General features: G+C 35.1%; 1 protein-coding gene across 6 annotated transcripts in view; it reads right to left on the bottom strand.

Annotated features, from left to right (window-relative positions):
- UBR3 (ubiquitin protein ligase E3 component n-recognin 3 (putative)) overlaps positions 1 to 24,156 on the bottom strand; it is a 123,110-nt gene that overhangs the window by 51,614 nt on the left and 47,340 nt on the right. For 5 of the 6 annotated variants that reach the window (XM_009278563.2, XM_009278564.2, XM_009278566.2 and 2 more), the window contains 7 exons: positions 20,752 to 20,848; positions 19,317 to 19,458; positions 16,230 to 16,334; positions 15,126 to 15,299; positions 14,868 to 14,897; positions 12,954 to 13,414; positions 8,268 to 8,356 (listed from right to left, as the gene is read on the bottom strand). In XM_009278563.2, the coding sequence (XP_009276838.1) occupies positions 8,268 to 8,356; positions 12,954 to 13,414; positions 14,868 to 14,897; positions 15,126 to 15,299; positions 16,230 to 16,334; positions 19,317 to 19,458; positions 20,752 to 20,848 (1,098 nt within the window). The remainder of the gene's footprint in view (positions 1 to 8,267; positions 8,357 to 12,953; positions 13,415 to 14,867; positions 14,898 to 15,125; positions 15,300 to 16,229; positions 16,335 to 19,316; positions 19,459 to 20,751; positions 20,849 to 24,156) is intronic. The other variant, XM_009278565.2, reaches the window with a different exon arrangement.

Here is a 24,156-nt window from a genome sequence, read left to right as displayed (position 1 = left end):
GGTGAATGGAACATGCAACTAAAAATGAAAGATTTTTTTAAACATGAAACTTGGACAATCTTTAAAAATTTGGAGTGCATTAAGAAAGTAATTTGCTGCTATGCAGCAGACGTTTAGTTTAACATGTACTGTATACAAGACACAAAGATCTTGTTTTCTAATGGTCCACATTACTATTTCCTAGTTGCACAGACAGAAATGTTCAAGACTAAGGACCAGCTTCAAAGTATTGAAGCAATTGCACTTGATGTAGCTTTGTTCACACAACAGTTGGTGATAGTGGTTTTGGGGCAGGGGGCTAACCAAAATAGAAGCTATTTTATGTTATGTTACAATCCAAGGTAAGAATTCTTTATTGGCTTGAAAGAAAAGCACCTTAGGACTAGATGATCCTCTCCTAACTGCTCAGGAACACATGCAGTCAGCCTCTTGACCTAGAATATAAGGGTGCTTTGTTTCTTTCCTAGAAGATAATTTTTCCAATGGAAAACACTTCCTCCCTACCTTCAACCGTGCCTTTTATCTCCTTGCTTAAGTAGGCCAAGGTGCTGGATAGAGAACCCAAAAACCTTGAGTGCAGCAACAGTCCTCATGCAGAACTGCTTTTAGGAGAGCTGCTCTCTTCTGAAAGTCCACTACAGGTTCAGCACAGGAGGCCTGCTGCTATAGGGAGAGGCGTGTTGGACGCCAGGCAGCATCTTTCTTTCCTATGAAAAGCTCCATGCGATGCTCTCACTCACAGGGCAGAATCAAAATTACACTGTTTTAGTAACTATTGATTTCCCAGTCAGTTATTGAGGGTCATATGAAAATGAACTCCGATCTTCATTGACATACAGTTAATATTGTACACACGTCTATCACCATCTAGTGGCAGTCAGATGTACAATGAAAGAAAAAGCAGAATGCATCAACTGCAAATGTTTTTTATTTAAGTCCACACATCCAGAAAACGTAGGAGCAACTGTAGCACAGAAGGGAGGAAATAAACACTAAAGCTATTTTTTATATTTAACATCACCTCATAATTGTGTAACGCACACTCACGTACACCTGTGTATCAGAAGCACATGACACGAGAATGACTAGAGAGTTCCAGCCTTATCTATCTTTTTCTAAAATATTGTTAATACTACATAAAATATGCATCCATTCAATATTTTTAAGAAGTGTAGTAAGAGAATATAGTGCGTCAATCTGATTTTGAACAACTCAATGGAAGTCCTCAAAATCAGTCAACATTTAATTTACAAAATACCATTCATTCATCATAAATTGCTTATTTTAAACCTTAAGGAAAAAAAATACAGATCTTAGTATTTAAAGGGTGTTTCAAACCAAATCAGTATATGCAATCTACACTTCTATTGCCTATGTGCAACAGGCACATAAAAATCAGGCTAATTTAATTTTAGATATCAATGATCAAATGCATGTTTCCTTCACAACTACTTAGATCATTCATTCATCATAAATTGCTTATTTTAAACCTTAAGGAAAAAAAATACAGATCTTAGTATTTAAAGGGTGTTTCAAACCAAATCAGTATATGCAATCTACACTTCTATTGCCTATGTGCAACAGGCACATAAAAATCAGGCTAATTTAATTTTAGATATCAATGATCAAATGCATGTTTCCTTCACAACTACTTAGATCTAGTGCTAGGCTTCTTTGGCAAACAATAAAATTTCAAGGGAACTAAACTTCTAGCATCAAGGAAGACTTCCTAATAAAATAATTTCCCCAAGCTAGTGAAAGAAAACAAAGTCAACTTACAGAAAATCCATGGGTAAGAGAAACTGGCAAGAATTTAAAATCTCAAATAATTAAGCAGACCAAAAAAACCCCACCAAACAAAAACCCCCAGTTCTTTTTGAATAGACTATGATAAACCTTGATTACTGGCTTAAACTAGTTGTTAGCTTCTTTGGAAGATAAGACTTGGGCTATGGTTTGTTTGAGAAGGTACATTTTGGCAGCATAATTCCTGAAGTGAAAATATATCAGTGGCAGTCTGGAAAAAAGAAAGCAAGCTATGCCTATAGCAAGGATCTCAGTCTTGTCTTTCTTGCCTTCCTGAGTTTTGCCTCTGTGGAGCTCCTGTGAAAGCCACAGACCCTGCTTCACCAGCTACATGATCTACCTGGATCAGGACAAACCCGTTTCAACTCAAAACACTGCTGAAAATGAGACAGACTCTTTCCTGCAAACCTTGTTCTAAAATATTTCATTAATGAATATAAAGTAATTGGCATGTCTCCATTCTACTTCACTTTCAGTTATATATTTCCTGTTTCACATGGGGAAAAATAAAACTAAACTGCATTTTACTGCAATAATACTTATATGGAAGCTTAAAATGCTTGTAGCTCCACAGCTTTCTTTTTCTTTTTTCTCCATTTCATATAAACAAAAGTACAGAATTGCTTTGTGTTTTCCATGGCAACTTGTGAAGTATTTATTTAAAATGACTGGAGTTGTAATGCTATTTTATTCATTTGATGTAGAAAATATAGGTTCTTACCAATTTTTCAAGCATAAGCTAGTACTTCCTAGCTCCCAGAATGCAATTATAAAAAGACAGCTTAATAAAAATGATTATTTCATTAAATGTCCATACTTAAACGCTGATTGTAATATAACACAAAATTCCTTCTATCCTGGCTAAAAACCCCACCCAAAACACCACCAAGAACTGTCACGTGAACAAAGCTGTATCAGTTGCAACTAAAAGGTGAAGAATAATCTAAATCTCCTTATTTTGCTTCCACTGGTGCACAAACCCCCAACATTTTTTGCCAACACTAGGAAGATACTTCCATAAAATAGCACTTGTGTGTTATGTCCCAGAACAATAGTGCCTTATTGAGTGCCAAAGGAATCCTTTGCCAGCCATTTGCTAAGATACTGATCTTGAGGCATATTACTCCTCCACCTTTCAAACAGGTTTTGTAGGAGCCTGCAGTTTTGTTTTGCATGAAAACCACTCGCACCCAAAACAAGACATCTCGTCACTCTACTGGAGATTCAGAAAGTAGGTAGTGGCAACAGGAGAGCAAGGAAGACCAAGGTGGTTTTAGTTGCTAGGCCGAAGCATGGCTTTACTAGCCAGGCAGCAGTCATACAAGACAGCAAGTGTTTTTTATGCCAAGCATTCTTTGGAATACAACCAAAGATGCTTACAGTTTAAAACTCTGACTCTCCAAAGATTTAACCTAATTGAGTTCACAGAGACTTGTCCTGATGATGTCAATGTGTGTGAAGAAGAAGTAAATGAGAAATACAAGATAAGACACATGGTATTGGTATCAATTCACCAAGTTTCTCTCATGAGGTTTGTCTAATGTTGTAACACACCCCACCCCCTTACAGTGGGTTCTGGGACTTTTCTTTGTCCTTGTGAATTATTTCAGATATCTGGATAAATATGAACCTCATTAAAACAAAGATAAAAACACTGAAGGAGGATTAAAACATTTAAACTGTGACAGAAATCCAGCGTAGTGACAAACACTATCATTCCCATGGATTTTTAAAGAAGTTAATTATTTAGCTCTTTCTTTGGTTTTGTACCAATAGGAGTAAGAGACCCAAAGTTAAAAAAATCCTACCATTTCCTCCCTCCTAGCAAATACTGATCAGTCTGCTAAAATCTAGCACGCTGTTTTATCGCAGAATGCATTGCTGCCTGAATTTTATTTCATTTGTATTCTCCAGAGTTAAAGATTCACTCCCCTTTCTCCTACCCAGCAAAACCCCAGAACCGAAAGGGCTCCGTAAACACAGTAAATAGTTTATAACCTCTGTTGGCTGTAGTCAACATTTTACTGCTGTATACATTGTGTCTCGAAGTGGCCCCTTGGCATCAAAGCAACCATTAGCATGTTAATATTCTTTGCCCTGACCCAGCATATATATTCTCAAGAGATCAGTACCTAATTTATTTTTCTATCTGGGTTCAGAAGATTGAGTGTTAGGAAATGTATGTCACCTTGCATTAAAACTCTGCACTTCTTTTTAACTCTAGCTAGGGAACGTTCACTTGAAGGACAAAATGACATCCTGCCGAGACTCACATCATCGGAAAGAAACACACAGATCATACTGCATACTTATCACGAGGCATTTAAAAAAAAAAAAAAAAAAAAAAAAAAACTTTGGAACTCAGAGACAGCAAAACTATTGAAGGAACGTGAGATATCTTAATATTTGTAATTCACAAATTAACCAATTCACAAATTTTCACTAAGATACATTTAATTAAGTAGTTCAGCAGCTTGCCTGGAATGGATCATAATATTTCATGTTTATAAAACTCAGATAGACAGATCATTACAAATATCACTGTAATTTGTTAAAGGCTACTATTAACCTGGAACAGAGGGATTTATTTTTGTTCTTATCAAGTCCCGCCTGAAAGGCAGTGAAGTTTCAAAAATCTCTTGCATGGAGTTCCACATCATGACAGATAAACCATAGCCTCACACTGCGATAAGTGCTCTCAAAACAAAGATGTAATATCAGGGGGATTTAAAAAAAAAAAAAAAAAAAAAAAATCACATTGGGCACTTCAGAGACAGCAAAACTATTGAAGGAACGTGAGATATCTTAATATTTGTAATTCACAAATTAACCAATTCACAAATTTTCACTAAGATACATTTAATTAAGTAGTTCAGCAGCTTGCCTGGAATGGATCATAATATTTCATGTTTATAAAACTCAGATAGACAGATCATTACAAATATCACTGTAATTTGTTAAAGGCTACTATTAACCTGGAACAGAGGGATTTATTTTTGTTCTTATCAAGTCCCGCCTGAAAGGCAGTGAAGTTTCAAAAATCTCTTGCATGGAGTTCCACATCATGACAGATAAACCATAGCCTCACACTGCGATAAGTGCTCTCAAAACAAAGATGTAAAAGTAGCTATTACTAGGAGACTAGAAGGCCTATGGAGTTGACACTGTATGTGACTACGCGACAGCACATTTTTGACTCACTAGACATTCTCCTCAGGTATTTTAAGAGCTTTATGTGCTGCTCTTAGAATGATGTTTCTTGGTTTTTCTGCTTTTTACGTTTGTCCTGCAGTCAAACAGCTAAAGACAGCACAGTGGATTCTGTTCCATCCTAGTTCATTAACATAACTGTTTCTAAATTTCACTTAATTACTTCCAGGCAATCTTGAATGGCAATGCAGTTCTGCAGATGTCACAGAATATAAATAGAAAGTAACAGGGGGCACAAATGGAAAGGGCTAAATAATCGGAATTTTTTCTACAGTGATTATATGCAAGAAAATGCCAACCTTTACTTTCAGAATCTCAGATTAACTTGTGAATTCCAGTTCAAATAAATAATTTTTGCTGGCAAAATGAGGCACATTTAATATTGGAAAATGAACATGTAATCGGGTAACTTCCTTTTAAGCCATGTTTCATTGCAGCATCCCAACAATCAAACAAGAGGAATGCCTCAGGGGATTAACAGTGGCTCTGTGCACTTTAATAAACACTTTGGAAACTAGTAAGTTTATGGGGTTTTAATAAAATAATCTTTAAGCTTTGGCTATTCTCCATTATTCCTATTGTCTTCTAGACACATTTATTTTCAGAGTATTTTCAGTCTTTTACACTGTCAAGAGAAAGCTATTATGACATTTTTGAAGTGCTATATCCAAAAACAATTACACCCGTTCTCACGTTTTACCACTTAATCACATCCACATTTCATAGATAGAGAAGTTTTAAAAGTTGATGATGATGATAGTAATTTGCTCAAATGACACCAAGTGAATCAGTGACAAAGCCAGGGAGCTGAGGCCTCACTGTCCCTGCATTCTGACAGTGTCATTACTGTTACAACAAACAATCAAAATTAAGAAATAAACCTACTGCTGAATTTCAACCTATAATAAAAGTAACACGTAACAGAGTTTGAATGTGTGAGAAGGGAACGCGTTTTAACTGACTGATCTTAGTATGAAATTATTTTTTTGTTTTCAAACGTACTATTTCAGCACAGCTATGATACAATTCAGGGTAAGACTATTAAATACTTACATTAGCTTTAAACTGAATCACTCCAGACAGACTATTTTCAGGATTCTCACCATGTCTTGTATTTTAAAATTAGAGTAACAATAGTTTCTACACCTTTTTCAATAATTTGCTGCAACATATAGAGACTGCATTCACAGCTGAACAAATTACTTCAGTTAAAAAAAAATTAGAGCAAACTGAAGAAAATATTCCTGGCAAACACTATAATGGAATATGTACTTCCTTTCTGCGAGCTATTTTCATGCCAGTCAGAACATAAAAGCTAGTTAATACCAGACTATAGTACAAATTCAGAGAATTTTCATCAGAAACTCAGAAAACAGTATGGCAACCGAGAAGACACTGAAAAAAGTTAGTGAAAAAGCAAAGCAATTATTCAGCTAGCACAATGCCTGGAATTCTATTAAGTTGTTACCAAGAAATGTCTTCATGCAAAACAATTTTATGAAAATGTAATCCAGTAAGTTGATTCTATCTACTGCTGTGCATGACCTGGTATAATTGACAACAATCACTACATTCTATGTTGAGATATCTGAAGTTATTAATTGTTTAAATACTAAGAAACTAACAATTTAAGTGTTGCATGCCCAATAACTTTTTAATGCACAATCACAAGCACAAAGGTCCATGTCTGCCTGTTAAGAAATTAAGGGTTCTTTTTAATATTTGACATATGTAGTTAAGTAAAAGCTAAGTGTTCCCAGTCCTCCACATAAATAAATGCTGTGTAATTTATTGATTTAACTAGTATGCTTCATCCACAAATCAAAGCAGTTACCTTAAACATAGCTTGTAAAACTCAAGCATGAGAGTATTTACGCATACATATGTACATATGCAAATACAGCTATGACAGGTAAATGTATACAGATACATGTGATTTCATATATAAAAACATCAACTTTAAAGTTGCAATATCAAGAATTCAAAATATAGGTGACTGCAGAATCAAAGTTCCTCAGTCGCTTTCAATTAGCTGTAATTTCAAATTGACTGTAAAAGACTTAAATTTTAATAAGTAGAACTGCATGTTTCTTCCTCCCTCCTTCCTTACTTTAACAAATAGATTAAAAAGACATAGCTACCCATTTAATAAGCATGACTTAAACTCATTTTTATCTGTGAACTTTGTGTTGTATTGCACACTCTCCAAACATAACACCACACATATAGTCATTAATTTGCTAAAGAAATTTCAGTGATTGCTGTATCCAAGACCTTCATAAGTCTGAAGGAATAAATCTTCTCCACAACCTATGAACTGAAGGGAATTTAACAATTTCAAAAAACAGACTTTTTCAGCAAAAGCAGATGTCAAAATATTTCTAACCAGCGCTTAAACTCAAATCAAAACTACATAGCAGATGATATTTGATTGAAAGAGGGAAAAAGAAAAATACAATTCCTGCTTTTTCTTATCTTTCAAAAGTGCTAATTTTCAATTAAGTAATCCAGACGATGGAAATATTTTCCATTCCTCAGTTAAACACAAGCAAACTAATCAAGATTAGGTGCTTCTACACAGCAGAACCTGAAAGAACTTATCCTCAAGAAAAACAAGAACTGATTCTGCTGTAAAGCCTGTACTTGAAATAGAATACAATGTTATCACTTATAGCAACTGAGATGATATAAAAATTATGCTTTCCTTAATTCTATACATAAATTTAAAATGCAAAACTTCTACCTTATCAAAATTTGAGGCTCTATGAAGAAATAGTCTTAAAATTTATTACTACAGATTAAAGAAAATGCAATCTTTAAAAGACTAACTTTGGGTTGTTTTATATTAAAAGGTAAATACTTCAAAACATCACACACATGTAATCATTTCATCCATTGTATATTAAGAAAAGACAGGAATAAAATTATGTCCTGCAGATAATGTGTTCTCTTAAATATTTTCAAGATAATTTAATCTATTCGTTAGCAATTATGTATGAAGTATTATCTGTCCTAGAAAACACAATTTTAAGCCTCTTAAGTATTTAGTGAACAAGTGAATACAGTAGTGGAATCTGAGGGGAGTGTTTTTTGTTTGGGGTTTGTGTTTGGTTTTTGTTTTGTTTTAAAACTGTTTGAGTAAAAACCTTAATGCTAACATGGAAATAAAATTTAAAAAACAAAAAAACAACCAACCGACCAACAACAACAACAACAAAAAGAGGCAAGCAGTCAACCATGCAAAAACTTACCAACATCCATGGCAGTTTCCATGAAGCTTTTCTGCCTTGAGGCAAATTCAGCCAACAATTTCTGTTGCCTTTCTCTGGCCTTCTGTCGTCTGAGTGAAAGAAGAAGGGGGAAGAGGGAAGGGGGGGGGGAGAGTATACATAATGGAGGAAAAAAATTAGTCTGTAGTGTCAGGCCAATTACAGTTGCCACCTTCAACAATATCATTCAAAATTCAAGTTTTCTCTAAATAAATGATTCATTTTCAAGCTTAAAAAAAGGAATCTCTTGCTTTAAAAGTAAAATTTTTTAAGAAATCAGTTATTTTCTTTTGAGGCTGAAAGAAAGGAATAAAATCCTGTCCTATAAAACCCTTCAGAAAACCAAAGGATCTTGTAACATATTAGGACATGGCATCGTAAGAAAAAGAACCCAAGACCTTACTCTTGAAAGTTATTTTTCTGTTACATAAGGGAAGAATAAGAGTGAAATGTCAACCATTGTACAAAAACAAGTACTCTTGTGAGCAACCAACATTTACAAGTTGTTAATAATAGTAGTAATAATAAATTTAAAAAAGCCTACCTCACTTTTGATATCAAGCTTGATGCCAAGGAAGACAATTATTAGTAATTTATTTTCCAGCTAAGGCTCCTCATACTGGTTCCTTCTTGCTAACCTCCACCCTAGATACCGGTCACCAACAGCTTTTATACCTGGACTTAAATAAGTTTGAGATTCCTTCCAGACTGAAGGCCCTTACCTCCCTGGAGCCAAGCTGACTTCACTAACTTTTTCCTGATCGTTTCACACAGCTCTGGATTTACAAATTGAAGACATTAGAGACTCATTCTTGTCTATCCTTCTGTTTAAACTGTATTAGTGATCTGTACAAGGCTATACGACCAGCTATTTTTTAACTCCCTGTATATACATACTGCAGCGGGTACAGGAATATTGATGGATGTAAAAAGATAAAGAAAATAGATACTCATTTTCTTCTTCCTGAGGTACCAAGAAAGGATCTTTACTTTGACAACAGTTTACAAATAGAGGAAATGGGAGAGTTCAAGTGGGAAAACCAAAACTCACACCACAGCTGCTCATTACATGGCACACACAAAGACCTACGTGCCCCATGGATGAGGGCTTTACGCAGCACCTCCCCAGTGCAGCTAGGGAAGCTCTATCAGAGCTACAAACTCTGTGCATCAGCAGTTACAGTGAATTTTTTTCCCCACGCTCAGAGATGATTCAGATAACTAACAAGGGATTTAAAAACATCACTTGGCATCTGATATGCTGATGGGTTGCTCTTTAGTCTCCAGCACTGTCTGATTATCACTGTCCTGGCACAGAACAGGCATGCACAGGCCCAAAGCAGCTAATATACTGTAACCTGTTATCCCGAGGTGGCCTGTTTATAAGTCAAAGTTTCTAACTTGTTTTCTTAAAGGCACCTTAAAAATCTGAGTATCTCTGCCCATTTATCTGTCACATTGTACAGCCATCATTTCTCAAAATAACTTCTATTTACAACAATCCTAAGATTCATTATTCTGAGGATCATACCAGGGCATTCATTAAACCTGTTTTTATTTCTTTCTCCCTGGGAATTTCTCGATATACACTTTGACTAAAAGCAGAGTGACTGTAAATAGAGGCCTTTAATAAGAAGACATAAACAAACTCTGACAGATTCAGTACGGCTCAGTAATTTTCCATGATGGCCTATGGGAGTATGACACTGCAATTGAAAAAATACTGCAAGCAGCTCAAGCTCTCTTCTAGCTCTGTATTTCGGTTTCTATGGCGACAACCCATTGCCTGAGCGATGCCAAGTTTGTCATTATATGTTGAAGTAACCAAAAACGGTGATTGCTGAACACTCACAGTCTGCTTGATCTTCACTAATACGAAACTGGACTTGGGGGAAAAAGAAAAAAACAAACCAACCAAAAAAGAAAGTAAAAACTGCAGCCTGACTATATGAGCACTGTCAGTCTATGAGATTAGTCATTTCAGTTATCACACTGTCCATTAATAAACTTCATGGGTCCCCAGTGCCATTATGGATTTGAGAAGAAAATAGTAACTCAGAACAACAAAGAGCTAGAAACATTTATTTTCATCATTACGTTAGCCCCAGAACTTAACTGAAAACTTGAAAGTGCCCACAATAGATCCTTGAAAATATCACATCCTTTACAGGGGGAAAGGAATGACCTTACCCTTTTCTATATGAAAAGTTACTTGATTTATTGATTCCCATGCTTCTCCTGTACATAAATCTGGCACTACTGAGTACCACAATAACAAGTAGGTGTCCAAGATGTAGCTCTGTTTTATCTAAAGCAGTCATTCAGTCTGGCATTTTCTGAAAGACAATTTTACATGCTAACCCTTGATTGTTTCTCTCATTTACTGAACTATTACAAGGGATGTTGAAAATTAAACCATTAACTGACCACTTGTAAGAATTAATTTTACTGTAAAGTATTGTCCTGGTTTTAGCTGGGATACAGTTAAATTTTCTTCCTAGTAGCTGATACAGGGCTGTGTTTTGGATTTAGCATGAGAATAATGTGATAACACATTGATGTTTTAGTTGTTGCTAAGCAGTCTTTATACTAAGTCAAGGACTTTTCAGCTTCCCATGCTCTGCCAGCGAGGAGGTGCACAAGAAGCTGGGAGGGGGCACAGCCAGGACAGCTGACCCAAACTGGCCAAAGGGACATTCCATACCATGTGACGTCATGCTCAGTATATAAGCTGGGGGGCAGCGATCACTGCTCAGGGACTGAATGGGCGTCAGTCAGCAGATGGTGAGCGGTTGCATCACGTCTTGTTCGTTTTGTTGTTGGTTTTGTGTTTTGTTTTCTTTCTCCTTCCCAGGTTTTATTCCTCTCTCTCTCTCTCATTGTTTTACTTTCCATTGCAAACTTATTATTAGTATTAAACTGTTCTTATCTCAACCCACGAGTTTTCTTACTTTTGCTCTTCTGATTCTCTCCTCCATCCCACCGAGGTGGGGAGGGTGAGCAAGCAGCTGTGTGGTGCTTAGTTGCCGACTGGGGTTAAACCACAACAAGTATGTAACTTATAAAAAAATATTAAATCTATTTTTAATTTTTTAATGTTAATTTTCAAGTACAGTGTTGGTCTTGGACATATCAGAGAGAAATTAGTGAAAAAATTATTTTCAAACAAATAAAAAAAGCAGGATAAATAAAGGTAATCCAGAAACCAAGTCAGATAGCTGCATGTTTCTACCCAAAATTCTAAAACCATAGTCATATAGTCTGAGTACCTAAACCATTAATACATCAAAATACTGCACGGACAAAGACTCAAGAGTATTCTTGTCCATTCCAGTCTGTGCCCTGTCTCTGCTTCAGTGAACGTGGTAAGTTCTCTGATCTGACCACCCCACTCTCTATGCCCCAACCTTGTAACCCCATCCATTGTCTCCTCGCTTCAAACGCCATGTTTCAGTCTTCAGCACTAACCAGTTACCAATCTATTCCCACTGCCCCACTCCAGCCAACTCGTCTTTCTGGCTGGCTCTATTAATCCCCCAAATACCAATCTCTCTCTTACTCGTGCTTTCCAGGCATTTGAATTCCTATTCCACGTTCTCCTTCTCCTATCAACTCTCAAGACCCCATTCTCCCTCCCCAATGGAGATTTTCACTAAAAATTGTTCTTTCATTTGCTACTCTTCTCTGAGTATTTCTGTCCTGACAACACAGTTCTTCCCTAACATCCCCAACTTGCAGCTTGAGTCTTCCCACATCAACTATTCACTTGAGCTGGCATCTTCCCTTTGCTCACTATTACATCGACCAGAAGGTTTCTCCTTCCAGTCCCAGTCTTCAACACTTTGCCCCTGACAGTCCTAGTTTTCACCTCTACTTCTCAGCTGTAGTTACTGTCCTCTAGGCATTTGAACTGGATGATTCCTCTTCCATAGAACTCATAGGCCAACATAGCAGTTGCTGAAAGCAGAAGAGAAACAGGCTCTCTGCATTCAGTTTCAGTAGTGCTGGTGTTCTGGGTGCTCTCAGGACCCATTATGCCCCAACCTCAATCTCAAAACTGTCTAAGCTTTTTCCCAAAAACATTTCAGCCCAAGACAGACATCTGGCATGTAGGTTTTCAGGCCACATTATAAGAAAATATGAATATGATTTTTTTAAAACTAAAAACTATTAAAAAATTAAAAACATAATTTTAAAATTGAATGTGTTGGACAAGCAAAAAAGACAGCATTACCAAACTCACACATAGTAAACAAACAAACAAAAAATAATCATGGTGTGATATGTGCATGTGAATGAACAGACAATACAAATAAAAAAAAATTTCTACCTCATCTTGAGGTTGCACAGTTAATCATCAAAAGTTAACACAATCTTAATTCTTTACCTTTGTATATATGAGTGGCATACATGGCAACATGAAGGGTGAGCGTGTATATCACATAAAATCATTATGAAAGAGTTCTAATTTAAAGATCTAAATTAGCAAGGTGCAGGTTCTTCCTCAGTACTCATGTAAACCATGTATATACAAAATGTATAAAGAAGAGAACTGTACAATTAAGACTTATTCTTTTAATAACTAATTCATGCAAAGACCTAGAGACAGATCAATCAATAGATGCACAACACAACACTACCATCCCTTTACTTTGTTCTTAGTGTTACCTTTCTTCTTTATCCAAAGTTTTCTTCTCTGCAGAACTAATCTTTTTTGGTGGTACAGGAGGTGTCACCTTTCTGCATATCTCTTCAATTATGCGTTTATTCAATCTGCTCTGTACAGCAGCTTTCAATAAAATTCTTTCAACTGCCGTCATTCCATCACCGTGAGAGTATCTTGGAATTTCTGGGTGGATTAAAACATCCACATCATCCAACCACGGAGGATAGTAAGAGTTTTGTTTTCCTGAGAGTTTGTGATGCAATTTAATCAGCAAGGACAGTATGCTTTCCTTGACTTCTAGAATGGCTGTGGTTAGCTGTGGAGTTGCACCAGGTGCTGACCATTTCATAGATGTTTTGGGCCGAACCACCTGATTTGCCTCGCTGGTGTTCCGATTGATGATCTCCTGAAATTTCTTTCTACGTTCTGCGACCAAACTGAACACTTGAGCTGTCCCCGAGTTCTTGGGAAAAAAATTACAGCATTTAATTTTCAAAAATACAGGTATAAACAACATACATTTATAAAACTATAGAAAATATTTTAAACTAGGAGGAAAAGCATGAAACATTTTAAGTTTCCTCTCCCCTTCCAAAATGTATTGAAATTTGGTATAGCAAAATACTAATCCTGCATGTCATATTTTTATACAAATCTGTTATGCACAGCTGCATAAAAAGCCAAGTACAAAATGAAAATATCATCCATACTAAAACAACTGGCTTTGCTCTAGTCAAACTTAGAATTCTGTTCTCCAAGTAATATTTCCTTACTTTTTCTGGAATATTCATAATTTCAGTATCTTTATGCCATTTAAATGTCTTTATTAAAGTCTACTGAGCACTGCTGCACAATGTAACTCATAATCCCACACAGGTGAACACAGGTGAGCCCACACATCCCCATGGGCATTGTGCATTTTGTGTGGATTTATTAGCTGAGATCCAGAAGCCACATACCCATGTTTGCAAGCAGAATTTGCCATTCAGGGCACACGAGCGTATGAGTGCAGTTACATTAATGACAGAACCCATTCAGACGTTTCTATTCTATGCTACCCTTGCTTTCAGTCCCAAATTAGCGATACATGGAAGCAACTTGCGTGTACTGAATCCATAGTAAAGAAATGTTTCCTGAATATTTTGAACATGAAATTCAGAACGCTTTAACATCTTACCCTCTCCTTCTCAGAAGGCTGGGCAGCCAAGAGATACGAAATACTTCAGAGATCAAATATAAAAATGGGATTCTGACAATCATCTCACCTTCCTTCTTTATGTTTTAATCTATTTCATCTCACCTACCTACTTTAAATTTTGATCTATTTTTCTAACATTAACATGCCAAAGAAACATCCATTGTATTTCACTACATCTGGCACACAGTAATCTGAAGTGCTGTATACAAAAGATACAAAAGCAATCCTGACATAGAGATTATATTATCTACCAGCTATAAATCTTTCAGGATCTCACCATTTACATATTCATTTTGTTTTCACAAAAACCCCAAATAAACTTGCCATTAATCATTTCAAATGCACTTTCAATGTAAGGTTAAACTTACCTAGATTCAAGAAAGCTAAGACTACTCTACATTATTAAATGTTAGTAATATCTTGGCAAGACAAAACAGGCCTAAACACAAAGCTCAAGCAGTAAGCTATCAATGACATTTTATATTTGATAGAAAGCTTTTATTTCAAAATATGTATTAAAAATGTAAGGGCATTACTTTGCTTAAAAGTCTGCTACCTAAGATTACAATCAAGAATATGAAAAAAGCATGAGTCCTTGCAGTATGAATTAAAAGGAAACTCAGGAAAATTAGAAGATTTCACTGAATGTTAAGGTGAGTGCAATTAAAGCCATGTTGCTAGTTAATCGCTTAGGGGAACAAACTGCACACAGATCTACCTCTCTCTGGAGGCTCTTCCGCCTTGAACTCTGGTAGATTGAGGACAAAAAAAGTCATTAAATAAACCATTTGGAAGGAGGTATCATTTGAAATAAATTCTATTTCTCTTATCAGTACACTTAGGAAAGATTACTGGAAGAAAAAAAAATCCTAAGAAATTCATAAAAACAGTAAAAAAATAATCCTAACAAAAAAGTCAAAACAGGGCAATAACTTAAACAGATCTAGGAAAAGGACCAGTATTTGTATATACTTACTTGTGATGAAGCTAAACCATCAGAACTCGTACTTGCAGGTGGTTCCCTCTTAACCTCTGGAGCAGTTTCTGGTACTCTTACTCGGACATAGTTAATGAAGTGACGCATGTTAGAAACCAAGTTACTACCTGGAAACCAACTATCATGGCAACGCTCTTGTCCACCTGCAGATTCCTAAAATAATAAAAAAATTCAGTATACTTTCTCTTATGTGTTACAATAATTCATGTTGCTTTTATAAGTGTATTACAGAGGCCATCATCTCTCCATGAGATAGGAACAATATGTTGAACAGTATGTACCTCACTAAAGCCGATATACCTCTTAAAAAATGATATGATTGATGCCTACTGTGAAGACTACAGGTCTGATAAATACTTAAATCTGCACATATGATTTGAATATAATCAAATACATGCCATCAGTGCTATCAAGCAGAAGTAAAAGGAACTACTCAAAGTAGTCCAAAGCTGTACAATCTAAGATTAATACAAAAATCTGAACTATACAGAAGTCAATCTCAAGGTGGGGGGGTGTGTGTGAGAGTGGCAGATCCTTAGTCATATAAGCAATGTTACACAGTAGGAAAAATTATGAAAGTCATATACCATAAGGGAATCTGGAATCACAAAAATAACGGCTCTTCATATTCAAATTCTCATCAAAAGCACAGTTAAAATTTTGGCTAATTCACATTTTAGAAGATACAGAGCTTTAGCAATAAAATGCTCAGTGATAAAGGTGTCAGTTGAAAAAATCTAGAAATTTAAGCAAGGTTTAGTTTCAATCATTTTAAATTTTTTTGCACCCAATTTCAAGTACTAATTTACAGAGTAGTAAAGATCTAACCAATCTGTGTTGTCAGGTTATAAATACAGAAACTGTTGAAAAACATAACAAGATACCACACTCCGCTTCACAACAGTATGCAATTTTCTTATTTTTGTTTGCTGGTTTGATCCCTGCATAAGTAAATAAATAAATATTTTTTTTCCTAATTCCTGTGGTAAAATTATGATTTTAATAAACATCTATTTTTAAAGAATATTGAATCATTAGACAATACTTTTATATTTTAATGAAAAAGATGATATTTATTCTTACCTCTTCATCTGATTCTTGTTCTGGAGAATTTTCCAACCCCAGCTCAATCAAATACAAAACCATGCAAAGCACGTGTTCTGATAAATTCTGATGATCCATTAATATCTAGGCAGAAAAACAGACATTCATGTCTTAGAAAATCCTATCTTTGATACTCTCACAATCCCTATTACAAAAAACCAAAAACTGCCAAAAACCTGATGGACACCTCTAACCTAAACTGGAAGGTAAAGAAAGTAGCCAGGAGTCTGGTATGAAGAAACTCAAGATACTACCCACAAATTTTATCTCCGAGCATGACCTTCCAGGTTAGCCACACTAGGAAAGGTAGAAAGTCTTGAGCTACATATGTGATTTTTGCCTGGTTTTTTTGGTTTTTTTCCTTAATTAATCACTGTGCTCGCAAGCGCTGTATCATGAGATACGAGTATCAGTTAAAAAGAAAAGACTAGACAGGCAGAACACCATAACAACACTTGCTACTCTAGTATATTTTTGGTAGACACTGAGCACCAATTTTAGCATTTAAAATAGTTTTCTTTTTGATGCACAGTAACACTTTCAAAGTCCTATCATATGCATAAAAATACAGTTAGGAAGAACTTATTTTCAAGCGCACTGAATTGCCTATTCAAGTTCCTGGAATATCTACTCTGAAACATCAGCAAGATATTTTAAACTTCACTCTTTTTATGACTGAATGCTCCAACAAAATACCTGATTAGCGATTATGCTATAGGATAAAAAAAACAGTTCCAAGTAGGCCAAGAATAGTAAGAGTAATAACATTAATATAGCTCTCCAATAACAGTAATGGAACCCTACTAGAAAATAAGATGTAATTTTGGATGTGATGGATCAACAGGAGTGTTGTATTTAAAAGACAGGAAATCATTATTCCACTCAGCCTATTAAGACTTCAGTATATCTAAATGTACAGAAAGAGTGTTCTGGAAAATACACTTTGGACTCTTCAGGTTTTATTTAATTTTTTTTAAGACGATTAAAAATTATTTTGAGGTTTAGAAAAAACTAACCTTTGAGCACCACCACAAAAGCAAAATTTAATTTTACATCTCTTTCCAGTCAAACAAACTTGTACCTTAAAATTGTTACTAGTTCAAGCTGTGATTTACTTTAACACCAAAGCGCCAGGTAAAGCCGCACAGATGCCACTACTGTCAGCTACAAGCAAAGAGCTGCACCTAGCCTTCCCTCCCTTTTTCACGTGATCGGTCATCATAAGGCCTCATGAGGTCCTAGTCCTATAAGCAATGCCTGGATAACTGGGAACGCCAGAAGGGTTAACATGAATTTAGTTCACAACCATCTTCACATAATCTTTTTCAATTACAAATAATAAATAACCTTATCTTTAAATTAATAAATGCCCATATCTTTCTTCTAACACAGCTTTCAATGCATTGAGAGGAAGAACCAGTGCTGCTGAAATTAAAAACCAGGACAACTTTCCTCTTGAGAATATTCTGATTTAAAGGGAAGAAAATGGCAAGAACCTGTAAGTTACCAAAAAAGTGGATGAGAAAAGATGTTTAAAATTTCACTGTGGAGAGGCTACTATAGAATTAATATTTTTTAGAGTGTAGCCTAGTAAAGTTTTAAATACAACTTGGTTTTGAAGGGGCCAAATTTCATAAGTAGATACACCCATTAGAAACATCAGAGAGATAAAGTTCTTAAAACAAATATTGTTTTACAATAGCTTTTCTAAATTATGTTTGAGCAGCTGATTTAATCAAACCCAATCAAATCTGAGATTACAGAGATTATTTAATTGTAAAAGGCACTCAGTATTACATTAATATAAAAACCATGTGCAGTTGTACCAGTCAGACTCAAAAGTCACGTTGACTAACGCTTCTGAAAAGTCAAATCATCAAATGTAGTTGCACCATAACATGTCTCATTCTTTTATGGGTAAGGAATAATTAGTAGTAAAACAGTCAGATTTTTATATTTTATATTTTTAAAGTAATTTTTGAAATTGCACGAATTACATCGATAAACTATAGGTTTTGCTAAGTCATTAATTTGTAAGCAATATGAAGCTTTTGAGAAAAAGTCCTTTTCTGTCATAAAGGTGAAATCTGTTGAATGAAACCAGGTAAAATCTTAAGTCTTCATTCATCTTAATGATATACTGACAACTTATACAATACTTCATTAGAGAAAGAAATCAGCTGAAACAACTCCATGGGAATAAGCATGGCTCTTTGTGAATACCACACAGTTATTACTATACTTAACAACAGATATTTTCTATTCAACAAAAGTTTAACAGTGAAACAAAACAAGAGCTTTAGGGGAGCTGGGAGCACTTAAAAGAGCACAAAAGGAAAGTCTGCCCGGAAAAGCACTACTGTGCCTCAATCAAACCACTTTTTATAGTCCCTCATCTGCCTCTGCAGCACACTGCTTTGAAAGCACTTTCCAAGTACAAAGGAAGATTCAAGTCCCATTTTCTGATTAACGTACTCTTCAAAAAGGATGCACTTCTCTTAAAGAGGGCAGCCAATTATCAAAGACAAAACCAAACACAATTTAAAGGCATCAATTAGTCCTGAAAAACAAGTGCTATAACATTATCAAAAGCCAGAACGTATCTGGGAAGTGATGTTAGAACCAACTGCAGCTAGGAGATGTATTTGCCATTTGCCATCAAGGTTACATATATTTGAAAAGGCTGCTGATGCCTTAGAACTCTGCAGTGGGAGCCAAAGGAACATCACTCAACACCACCATGCTCCCCAAAACCATCACGGAACAACAATTCAAATGGCAGCTCTGATGGTTAAGATGGTGTTCCTCAAAGTAGAGTAGGACAGCTCTTGGCACTTGGGTACCTGACTTAGAGTATGTATATATGAAATAATCATTCATGAAATAATGAAAATGGTAGAAAAACATCATCATACTAGACTTATAAAATAAAACGAAAATAAAAACGTTATATAAATTTGAACCTGACTACTGTAAATAATCTATTAAAAAAATCATAATTCTAAGAACTCATGTTCTGAAAAAGTGGAAGTAAAATACTGGACTTAATGAGAATTACAACTGTACCTTGTAAAGAAGCGTGAACAGCACAATGTGCAGGGTTTTACAGTGTAAAAGCTTTATGAGACCTTTGTAACTTGGATGTAGTGGTGTTCTTTTCTTGTAAGGAGGCCATGGGTTCCCAGGGAATTTACCACTTTGCTTTAAACTGTTGAAACAAATGAGACTTACGTTAAACACTGCAATAAATGTAGACAACTGCCACTGTTATAGATAACTATTCTGCATTCTTTCTGTTTAGATCAACTTTAGAATTTATGAGCATTTCTAAGCCATTTAATTTATTTAAGCAGCATTCCAAAAATTGGAATGTATACACAAACTGAATCCAGTCTTATTTTTCTGTTGATTACCACTGATTTAAATGAAAGTTATTTATAAAATTAAATGAATTTTTAATTACTGCTCTGAATTTAAGCATTCCATTTTCATTCTAAGAGGCACATAGAAGAGATGGAAAACTTTTCACTTCACCCAAATGCACGTTAGTCAGACATCCAACATAGAAATCTCACATCTGTAGGAATGGATTACAGGCAACACTAGGAAACGCTAGACATAGTTAGCTATAGTTGACAGTACCGGTGCTATCGTATCTATGAACTTAAAAATTAAGTGTTAAGTTCAATGTGGACCCACATTCCTAATAACAAGCTGGAATCCGGTGCAGCAGACAATGCAATTATTTAACAGAATACTACCTTGCTCAAAATCACTTACAGTATGTGTTTATGATGATCCTTTGACTCAATGGGATGAGCACAGGGGCAGAGGATTATTTCACTAAGTTTATTACAAGGGGGTTTTAAACTTGATTTTTACTCCCAAGGTGTGACAAAAAAAGAACCAAATTACATCAGCTGAAATAAGAATCTGTAAGGGTAAGAAGCTGTAAGGGATGGAATGTTAAGGGACAGAATTAAGACCAAATCATCTTGCTTCTTAGAACTTAAAAGGGTGCCACAAGTGCTTTTTCCTGTATTTAAATCAGAATTTAATTCACCCATGGTTTCTGTCATGGGTGAATACATAGAAAAAACCCACACTGTCTTCAATATAATTCCAAAATACAGGACACTGTAATACTGTGCTTCATGTACCTAAATGTAAAATAAATAAAAATAGATAAGGCTGCTTTCTTTAAGTAATTTGCAACTGATTTTTAAACATTAACTTTTGGTTAAGTATTTTATCTGTGACGACAGTCACTACTTTGTCTGTGGCACTTCAGATGTATTTTTAAACATTTATGGAAGAATAACAGACTAAGCTAACCAAAACCCTGATACTGCCTGTAAATTTATAAACTATTTACTCAAGGACAAATCTGGGGCCTGAACATCAATAACATGATTAGCATTACCAGACAGTGAAAACAAAAAAATTTTTTGTGCAATGAGCAACAACATGATGTTACATTTCTAAAAATGATCCAACTTACAATGCTGTATATCTGTCCATTGCAGACTGCACATCTCTCCGGTAAACTGTTCGAAGTATTACCATGACAGGGTCAAATTCCTTATCCCAAACTTCAGCTGTTGTTTAAAAGAAGTCACATGTTAAAATTACCTTTACAGACCTTACAATTTATTCTAGATTCTCTTCTTAACTAGCTTTAATTATGTAATTTTCTATTATAATTTTTTTGCAGCAAAGTACAGTATTTTTTACTTAGTAATAATACTTACTATACTAATAATTACTACCACTTATCAAGATATCAAAATTTCACCAAAAATATTTTTCTTAGTTCCAAAACAAAATATTAGCAATCTATTAAGGCAATAGATCTTTTCTATTAACAAACTTAATTTAGTATCTTCTAGCTTTCTTTTCTGTTATGTAATAATTTACAATGTGGGATAAAAGAGAAAAAGAAAAATCACGCATTTCTGATAAAATAGTAGTTGAAACACATGCTGAGGAAAGTTTAAAAAAAATTCCAAGTTAATTTTAAAATCTAACTAAATGTATTTATCTAATTGTAAGTATACGAAGGCAGCCCCAAAAACACCTTTTCCATACACATCTTGTTTTGCTCTTTTTAATTTCTGAGTACATGTAAGAAAAGGTTTTAATTATTTTTCACTTGGTATTTGATAAGCACAAACCCTCTTGAAAATAGGAAGTAAAGACTGCAGAGCAGTTAGCAGGTAGGTGATATTTAACTATTAAGTGCAGTGAACCAAATGACTGCAACAACACAATCTTTTGTTCAGTCTCGAAAATGGCCAAGTTTCTTATGAAACAACATTTGTGATCAATCCTTTACAGACATGCCTTTGTTTTATAACTAATGTCTGTGCGTTATTTTGGCATTAAAATCTTAGTTATATCTGTTTAATTTAGTAGCTCTAAAGTAACAGCCAGAGTGGCTTTTCAGAGCAATCACAAACAGAAAAGTCTAAGCAGACTATAAATAAAGATATCCCATTTAACTGCCCTTTTTTTTTTCCTCCTGTTTACAAGTTATTAAAAAACAAAACTAAGTTTCCACCCTAAAGCCAAATGAAGCTGTTCATTCTATTAATTGTTTGGAAGTGTTTAGCTCCCGTAACACAGCAATATGAAGGCAAGATTCAATGATCCCATCAGAAGAAGAAAACCAACGGAAACAGAATTTTAGCTCCACCAGCAGGCATAACACAACGCAAGCACTTACAACATTCTGTAAAGTTTTCACAGGCAAAAGTAGGCAGCTTTATCACGCTTTTGAGATTAATTTCACCCAGGCGGGAAGACAAGCGGTCTATACTCCTATTAACCCCTGCTAATGTTAACAGTTCTACAGATACCCTCATACGCTGCTGAGAGAGAACACTTAGTATAGTTTCTACTATGTATGAAAGATGATCAAACTCAAGTTTGCAAAAAATCCATTTTTTCTGGACAGAGTTTACTACTGCAGTCTGAAACACAGACCAAGCTTGTTTGGGCTGCTAATGCACAATGAGGAAAAAAGACTAAGTGAGGGAGCCATACAGGGAATATTAGAAATGCACACACAGCTCATCTTCAGCACACAAATCCACAGAGAACAGGAAGAACTATGTCCTTTTTTTGGAAGTTGGTTTGGGTTTTTTTAACTGATGGTTAATGGAAGCAAAATCTGGGACTTCTGCGATCATAAAGTAGATTTCCCCCCCCCCCCCTAAATTTAGGGAAACAAGGAATTAAGGAGAATGGATCTCAACACGACTTGCTTAAACTGTGACAGGCCACGAACTACAATCCTTAAAAGCAACTGGAATATCACCATTCTTTTTGAGAACCTATATAGTCTTACAAAGATTATAAACACTTAAAAGGCTATAGTACACAAGAAAACCATGCTGAATTTTAATTCCTGCAGAAGCTCTTTTGATTTTTTATTACTTTAAGAAGACGGGTCATAGTCTTACAAAGATTATAAACACTTAAAAGGCTATAGTACACAAGAAAACCATGCTGAATTTTAATTCCTGCAGAAGCTCTTTTGATTTTTTATTACTTTAAGAAGACGGGATTCTGCATAGTGTTACAAATTACTTCAGTATTCACTGCTATAGATGAGATACTTAAAGTTGTTTGTTTTTTTTTTTTAAGATAAACAATCTATTCCAGAGGTAAACTCTGTTAAAAAAAAAACCAAACACCAAAAAACCCCAAAACACTATAATCTAGCAGCAGATTCCCTAAATATAGTGTTATAATTAAAAATACCATAATCCATCTTTTTTTTTCCTTCACACTGTGTTATGAAAAAGACCAGCAAGTCACAAGCTCCAGAAACCAGACATGACATAAGGAAATGCAGTTTACAGAACATTAAAATAAAGTTATTTTAAATACATAGGTGTTAAGCTGCCTAATTACACATCAAGGAACCAGAATGAATCGATTCCCAAAACTTTGGTTTCACAAAATTACTTCACTGGTTGTTAATTCGTATAAGAGTAAGAGCTTCACTGACTCATCAATCTCCCAGTACAAAAACTGGCAACAAGTTAGTACAGTATTAGTTCCTACATTAACAACAACCAAAAAAATCCACAAAAGAACACAGCCTACAAACCAAATGGTTTCAAAACTGTCAGACCCCAGCCCTGCCAGTTCTCAAGTGAGGTACCCAGGGGAGGAAGGAGTTAATCTCTCTTCAGCTTTGCCACGAGCTGAAGCACAACCAGAGCACATGGAGCATTTCAGATTCCTACAGGCTTATCTGCTCAGTGACAGGAAACAGTAATGGAACACTGAATTCTTAAATTCCTCCTCTCCTTTGATATACCAACACAATGTTGAGTCCAATTTAGATGACGAGCTGGTCAGGGGAAGAAACTTGTCATTTTTGCACTGTATGCATTGTAGAATTATAGAACAATATTCTATAATCAGTCTAGTCTGAACTTTGTTCTAAACCCTCACTACCGACAGGGAAAAACGTTACTGGCTACTAAGATAGTTAAGCAGTATAAAAGAAAGAATTATGTATCATGGTATCTTTAATAATCAAAATGTGGAGAAGTTCAAAGAAAAAAATCTTTGCAACTGACACCTCACTACTACAAACAGTTCTAAACTCTATTGAACATACATCAGAATTTTTAAAATCACATGAATGATTAAGTATGCAGACCAGTGAAATATAAATAACATCATTTTTCAGTTCTCCATTTCTCCCTTGCTTTCTAAGGATACCTGATTAATACAAGAAGCTCATTTTCACTCTAGATCAAAATGAATTTTTTAAAAACTATTAATAGTCTTTAGCAATGCTCTTAAATATAAGCAATAAACAATAACGAAAAAGTCAAACAAGTTTTGTGGATTTTTTGTGGTGGTGGGTTTGGGTTTGGGTTTTTTT

The sequence above is a fragment of the Aptenodytes forsteri genome, unplaced genomic scaffold (assembly GCF_000699145.1).
Source record: "Aptenodytes forsteri isolate BGI_AS27 unplaced genomic scaffold, ASM69914v1 Scaffold257, whole genome shotgun sequence".
Lineage (NCBI taxonomy): Eukaryota > Metazoa > Chordata > Aves > Sphenisciformes > Spheniscidae > Aptenodytes > Aptenodytes forsteri.
Note: the sequence above shows the minus strand (reverse complement) of the source record. Positions and strands in the feature narration are given on the sequence as shown.